The 7,299-nt window shown below is 54.6% G+C and overlaps 1 protein-coding gene across 1 annotated transcript; it reads right to left on the bottom strand.

The window, feature by feature from the left end:
• Nucleotides 1-1,285: 1,285 nt before the first annotated feature.
• B0T15DRAFT_233483 (uncharacterized protein) lies at nucleotides 1,286-5,208 on the bottom strand. The gene is made up of 3 exons (XM_062862979.1): nucleotides 3,548-5,208; nucleotides 2,252-3,470; nucleotides 1,286-2,178 (listed from the first exon to the last, which is right to left on the bottom strand). The coding sequence occupies exons 1-3, from the start codon at nucleotides 4,909-4,911 to the stop codon at nucleotides 1,651-1,653; spliced, it is 3,111 nt and encodes a 1,036-aa protein (XP_062720011.1). The 5' UTR covers nucleotides 4,912-5,208; the 3' UTR covers nucleotides 1,286-1,650.
• Between the last annotated feature and the right edge of the window lie 2,091 nt (nucleotides 5,209-7,299).

Here is a 7,299-nt window from a genome sequence, read left to right as displayed (position 1 = left end):
CCTGCGGCATCTTCGTACATCCTGACGCCGTTAGGAAAGGTAGTCTTGCCCCATGCTACCTGCAGCCCAAGACCCTTCTCTGCCCGGTTCTCTCCCAGCTTTTTCGAACGGCAGGAAGCTCGTCGGGGGAGCGAGCCAATCGCTCACACTCAGGGACTGCGCCGCACCTCACACTTGATGAGATGGGAACACTTGCATGCTACCCTCTCCTTTTGGTGGTCCACGGACTCAATTTGGTACCACCTCCCATACCTTGGCCTCGCGAATACGACGGTAGGCCGCTGGTGAAGTCGTAGTATTCTGTCTGTCAATGCTAGAGTTCATCATCTTATTAAGTCGAAGTACGTCCATATAGCGGGTAGCTGTGAGGTACTAGGGTTCACACGACATCCCGAGGCCAGGCTAAAGAGCGCGCCCTCAACCCACGGCGATATCCTTGCTGTAGACGTAACTACCGGCCACGATATGCCTCCGCAACTAAGACGGCGCTGCTGGGATGCCACTGAACCATAGGCCAGGTCAAGAACCTACCTAAGTTAACAGAGGACTCTCCTTGCTTATTACTCTCGCAAAGGGCTCGTGGTACGTACGGCAAAGCAATTTCATACCGGGTATCATAGCAGAAGTCATGTATGTACTAGTATCTGATGCAGTGCTAGTGCTATCACTTAAGTATGGTGCTTACCTGGAAACTAAGGTACCTACCCAGGTAACCCAAGTAATATTTGCCTTCTCCGTACTTACCTTATAAAGTTGTGGCTGCACTAACCACACGACTCGATATGTTGGCAGTGCAACGGAAGGTCACGTATTGTACGAGTGCCGTATTGGTCATCAGCATAGTAAAGCGCTCGCTTTATGGGTGAAGCACGGGAAGTTGAAGGGGATGACGTAAAGACAACCTTGGATGATAACTCCCTGAGGAAAAAAAAAAAAAAGAAAAAAAAAAAAAAAAAAGAAAACAACGAGCTCGGTGAGACTCTTACCATCCCGAGCAGCTCGTGACAAGCTGCTCGTGGTACATGCTCCACTGGTTTGTTCCCCTTGTCGCCTCTGTCCTAAGCAGTAAGTTCCGAGTCAAGTGTGTACGCCCGAGTCATCTGAAGAGGAGGCAACAAATAAACAGAGACACGATCTCAAGGGTTGTGGTGGTTTGTTTAAGACAACTCGTTATTACCCTCGGTGACACCTAGTACATTACACATGTAGCACGATGGTTCCCGTCATTTACAGCACTGCATGCCATATGCCATGCTGTTAGGACACCAGCCTTTACGTTACCTTCGTCGTAATCAAGTACATTAGGTATTTTCGAAATAACTACGCACCTCCATGGCAAAGGAACTAAAGTGAGGGTAATTACTAAACCAAGCTATCTCGCCTAACCCACGCGACTACTGGCATTTCGACTAATTAGTACTCTCAGTACTACTAGTACCTGAAAGAAACGGGTATAAGGGGGTATCAAACTTCTGCCAGGAAAAACAACCAAACCATAGGCCTCCCCAGCAAAGGCCGAAATGTCAGTCAGGACGGAGTGACAAAGAAAAAGGATGTAAAACGAATGTCGCCGGTCGGAACGACCCACGTCCCTGCGCCAGGTCAACTCAAAAGCCGAGCCACCACCCGTTCCCTGAATATGACCCTCCCTTACGCCCTCGCCTTTTCCTTCCCCTTTTCCTTATCCCTCCCTTCTCTTTTGTCCTTTTCCTTTTCCTTTTCCTTCTCCTTCCCGGATTTCCCTTTGCCCTTATTATCCTTCTCTCTGTCCTTGCTCTCCCTATCCCACAGCTTCGCTCTTCCCTGATGCCGTCTCCACTCGGCATGCGCAACTTTCATCAGCAAATCCTCGTCCTTGACCGGGATCCACGCCGTCAGAGCCTTCATGGCGTTCTCGAAGTCAGAGTCAAGCAGCACGTCTCGCAGCGCATGGATCAACGCGGCGCTGGTGGCGTGAAGGATATCGAGGCCTTTCGGTCGCGGTGATGGTGGCAAGATGCCATCTGGTTGGTTGTTGTTGTTGTTGTTGTTGCTGTTGTCGTCATTCTCCGGGGGACAGTCGCCCAGGAGCATGAAGACGTCCCACACGCGCAGCTGGGCGGGGAAGGGGATGGAGAGGTTGAAGAGGGTGAGGTACCAGCGGGTTCCGTAGGCCGTCGCGTCGATGGACAGTTCGTTCTGGCGCGCAATATCAGTTTCCACAGCCCAAGACTAGGACTGGATCGGCGGCGGGAGAGAGGCGGATACTTACAAGCTTGGCAGCGACATCCTTCCCGGCCCCCGCCAACCACCTCTTCTCGAAGTCCTCCAGCGCAGCCATCAGCCCGGCAAAGCCAGGCTTGTACAACCTCTCCAAGCCCCGATATCTCCATAGCCTCACCAGCATCACAAACGTCCTCTCCTCGTCAAAATAGCACAGCAGCGTGGCCGCCGGCGACGCCATGCCCTGCACGTAGCCCGTCTCGGGGAAGTACAGCGATATGGCGTGCAGGACCCGAAAAAGCAGGCGCTGCCCGCCGCGATAGCGCCTGCGGAACATGATGTGCCCGTTCACGGTCCGCGGCACGTCTAGGTCGATCTGAACGTCGTCCGGAGATGAGACACCTTGGAGGCGTTTGAACTCGGCGATGAGGTAGTCCTCGGTTTCGGCGTTCTCCCACGCTTTGGCGCTCGTCGCCAGGAAGGAGTACCACGCTGCCGAGCGCCAGCAGTCGGGAATTCCCTTCCAGGTACGCTCGATGAGTTTGGAATTTTTGGTGTCGAACTCGTAGTCCATTCCTTGGCCTTGGGCTTGGTGCACCGGGCGTTGGTTTTGGGTTTGGCCATCCTTGCCGATCTTGACGGCAGTAGCCATCTTCCTCCACTTCTCGGATCGTTCTGCCTCCTTGCGCTTCTGGGCCTCGAGAATTTTGCCCATCTTCTCATCGTCTGTGATGCCGGTCAGACCTGCTTGTAAGGAAAGCATCTCACCAGCCTCGTCCATCCATCTGCGGTCGCGGCTGTGCGTCAGGCGGTTTGTGGCGGAGCGGATAGAGGACCGTGTGGACTGTCGCGAGGTAGTCGATAGCTCGGATGTGTACGTGTTAAGTGACCGTGCCGAGACCTTGCGGCTTGGCGGGCGGATGAGACCGCCTGGTCCTGGTAGTGATACTGAGTAGGAGGTGGAAGGGCGCTTCGTCAAGACATTTCTCCTCCTAGACGAGAAAGGCGATGGCTTTGCATGGGCCGTCTCCGCGCGGGACACGGGCCGCTTGGGGCTGATGAAGCCATAACGGTCGATCTCGACGCCGTCGAGATCTTGCCAATCCTCGATGCCTCCGGCGCGCTCGTACTCCCTCCTAGCCTGGCTATCTCGTAGCGGAGACAAGGAATTGGCCGAACGCGGTGAAATTGTAGTGCGCGTAGGATTGGGCGGGTCGCTTTGTGCCGGACCTGCCGAAGCTGAAGGAGCATCGGAGGGACGAGACGGTCTAGACGTGTCACAAGCGGTCGTGTCAGCATTAGCAAGGACACAAATGCAAGCCGGAGAGCTCAAGGAAAACCGTACACGACGTTCTCTTCCTCTTCCGATGGGACCTCCGCTGTGGGCTCTAGGCGTTCGGCGAACGAGACGCGCCCCCCATCTTCCCAATTCAGGTCGTCGCCGGATTCATAGAGCGATCTCACCTTTTGTGATTCCCTCTCTACATCCATCGACGAGACGCGAATGCTGGGGACTGGCGGCGGCGGGTCCGCTTGGATCGCCGCCTGGGGTTGCTCTGTCGTCGCGACCCTTTCGTCGCCATTGCCAGTGCCTGGCCCCGTCGCGGTTGGCCGAGGCTGGGGTTGGGATGCGGATGCGCTCGTGCGCTGCTGCTCTTCGCGGAATAACGATGCGTTCGCTTTCGCTTCGGGGGCAGACATCATCAGCGACTTAAAGGGGTTGCTCTTGCTGCCGACCATGATGCTCCCCCTGTTGGAGAACGAGACAGTGCCCAAGTCGTCCCATAGACTGTCACTGGGGATCGGGGTGGTGATCGGCGCAAAGGAGTTGTCGGTTGCTGTGGCAGAGGATAATGTTAATGTTAATAAGGGGCGTTCGAGGTCCTGCTCCCTGTCCGCGCTAAAGCGACCGGGCCCTGGCGGCAGCAGGGGGCCCTTGGGGGGTTCAGATTGGGGAGATTTCGGCGATTTAGGCGATTTTGGCGGCTTGGCCGAGCCCCGCACGGGCGCCGTCTCGCCGTGGGATGCAGCCCTGTCGGAATCAAACATCTTTTTCCGCAACCGTTTCGATCCCTCAGGCGCCATGCCGAAAGTCTTGCTGAGTTTCCTAACGAGCGAAAAATGGCGTGTGGGCGACTGGGCCTCCGACGGTGTTGGTGAGTCGACCGTGGTTTCCGGGCTTCTGGTGCGAGGCGGGATTGAAACCGTTAGCGGGGGCGGTGCGACGCGATCGTTGCTTGACGGGGCCGGCTTGGGGATCTGCTCGTCACTGGGATACACTGGTTGCGTGTCGTCAATGTCGCTTATTAAAAGCTTTTGATACACTGAGTCCGCACCGCCTTCTTCCCGAAGCGTGACCGATGACGATGTCGGGGCCCCCGAGTCTCTCTTCCATTCCTCGGTGTGCGACCGCCGTGGTTGCCTCTGGGCCCGGAAAAGGGGGTGCTCTTCCTGGGGCGGAGGCACTTGTGGAGGGGCGACGATGATGGGAGAAGTCGGAGAAGTCGGAGCAGTTGAAGTTGTGAATGTCGATGGGGGGCGGTTGAGGCGGCGCGGGTTTCGCGGCGGAGGCAAGGGAATGGGCGGCTCTGCCTGTTTGGTCTGTTCGTACCGTAGTGCAACCAGGCCGGTGTCGTCTCGGAAAGGAGTTAGACGTGCTGCTGCTGGCTTCGCCTTGTGGCGCACACTGGCAAATTTCTGAGGCACCATCGTTGTGAGAGCTGAGGTTCAGCTCTTTCCCGAAATGCCGTGATTGCTGGTTCGCTCAGCTCTTCGGATCTCCCTTGCAATACGTAGATTGGAAACCTCGTGTTCTTGGTGGGTATGGATGACGACAAAGATCAGAGAGAACTTGAAGCATTGGTAGAGAGGCCTCTTTTAACGATCCAAGGACGTAACCAAGTACCGGTACACTAATCGAGAAAGTAGTCTAGGCCAAACGCTCAAACAAGTGTTGTCTCGTACTGCAGTGTCCCGGTTATGCACAGCTCTCCCAAGTTCAGTCCTTCCCAGCTTGGAGGAGGGGCACAACTTGTTTCACTGATGAGAGGGGCCGAGAACTCATGTCAAGCAAAGAGGGGTTCAGCACAAAACTGTTTCTGAAGGGCACATGAGTTCTATTTGAACCAGAAATAGAGAGAGAAAGGGACTTCTTGTTATTCCCTCATACCCACCATCTTGGCCACTTCTCTTTTACCATGCCGGGGCAATTGGGCCTGGGTTTGCCCGGTATCGTGGGAGCCCAATAGTATCACCTATGTGGACGTGGCTTCCTGCTACCCCGGTCTAGTACTAGAAGTAACTCTAAACTTTGTTTTCTGAACTCCTCCCACCCCGCCACCCCCAACGTTCATGGTGCGGGGAGCTCAGTGCATGTTTCCACGGCCAGCCAGCCAGAGCCAGCCACCTGCCCAAAACGCCGTCTGCTGCACTTCTTGGTGGTCCTGAGTGGGCTCTCGTCACTTTGAGCGGGATATGTGGTCATGTTACGGACTAGTCTCTCGCATCTTTTATGCAGAGCTTTGTTAGCTTTATCAATGACTCAGAGATGTACAAATGCTCATGGTATATACTACCTTACCTCCTCTCTCCTCCATGCAAAGTATTAGGCGTTCATTGATGGCTAAAGGTATTGGGTAGGGACTTGTTGCCCATTCCAGTACACCCGTATGCTTTCTTCGCTAACACTTACACAGACCATCTTCGGCTCCAGATACCTTTGGAGAAGCGGTCCAACATCCGACTTTCGGATACAACAATACTATCATAATCTATGAATATTCTAATTCCGTTTCTTCTTGATTCTCGCTCCAGAGCATGATATCCTCGACGTACGGTTCCCTGTCATTGAGACCGCATAAAAGCGTGGATGGACCATCAAGAGACGAGAACATCTGTGGAAGTTCTGGACTCTGACCCACACACACGATGACCCCATTTTGCTTTTCCAACGGGCCGGCGCGCCCTCGGGGGTCGTCCATCACTCACTCTGAACTTGGGTTCATAGATTACTACATCTCTCTCATCTTCCAGTCGCCAACCCACCAGCGCAATCCGCCCCGCAAAGACCGAATAAGGTCGCGATGACAGACAGTTGACGAGACAAAAGACGAGTCAACCAACGAGTCACGTTCTGCGCATGACCTTCGCCAACGGAAATCCAGGGTCCGATTCGACGAGTAGTCGACCACTGATTGGGCGTCTTGACGTGGCGGCAATTTAGCCAACTCATCCGTCCTTCTTCTCCGCCCTTTTCGAGACACGGAATTGGGAGGAATGACTGGGCAGGAATATTCAATTGGCGGGAAGGCCTGATGCTTTTTCCTCCGTGCTCCCATATCGGGCTTGTCGGACTGAACTGATCCTCTGCGTGTCTAAAACGATTTCGGCGTCATGGGTCACGGAAACGTCATGATTGAGGCAGGATGAGTGAAGCGGCCACATAAGAACCAGAATAAAGCCGTCGTCTTTCCTGTCCGGCTCTCATCGTCAATCCTGGAGAAGAGTAAGAAGCAAATCGCACTTGAGCCCCACAGGAACCACGTTGAGTGCTTGCAGAGAGCTTGGAACATCGCAGTTTACCAACAGCAGCATTGGGTGTCAACGGACGCAGTCAACCCCACGATAACCAGGTGCAAGTCATGGCAAGTCTGCATGTCTGACGACGCCAACGACATCACGCAGCTTGAGGTGACCAACCTTAGACGCCACGATGCAGATGCTCAACAACACACCTATCGGACGCCCGTGCCTTACATATAGACGGGGCCGGAGATTTGCACTTTCGCAATCTCACAATCTGTCCTCCGCCTGTCCGTGTCAGCCATCTGGCACCAGACATTTCACCGGTGTTCCCGTACCAGACGAACGGGAAGGGGAGAAAATCCCTCAAGAAGCCGTGTCCATAGATACGTGGATACACACGCTTCGCGTTGCCGTGCAGCTTGCATGAGTCCACAAAATAAGGAGGGCCAGTCCGAACCCATCAAGGCTTGCTCTGATTCCACGGACGGGTCTGGAAGCACACATCTTGGCTGGTCGGAAATAAGAAATTGGTTTCGCTATCAGACCAGAGACAATCATGTAAAGGTCACTCAC

The sequence above is a fragment of the Chaetomium strumarium genome (genome assembly GCF_033439665.1).
Source record: "Chaetomium strumarium strain CBS 333.67 chromosome Unknown B0T15scaffold_5, whole genome shotgun sequence".
In the NCBI taxonomy this organism is placed as follows: domain Eukaryota; kingdom Fungi; phylum Ascomycota; class Sordariomycetes; order Sordariales; family Chaetomiaceae; genus Chaetomium; species Chaetomium strumarium.
Note: the sequence above shows the minus strand (reverse complement) of the source record. Positions and strands in the feature narration are given on the sequence as shown.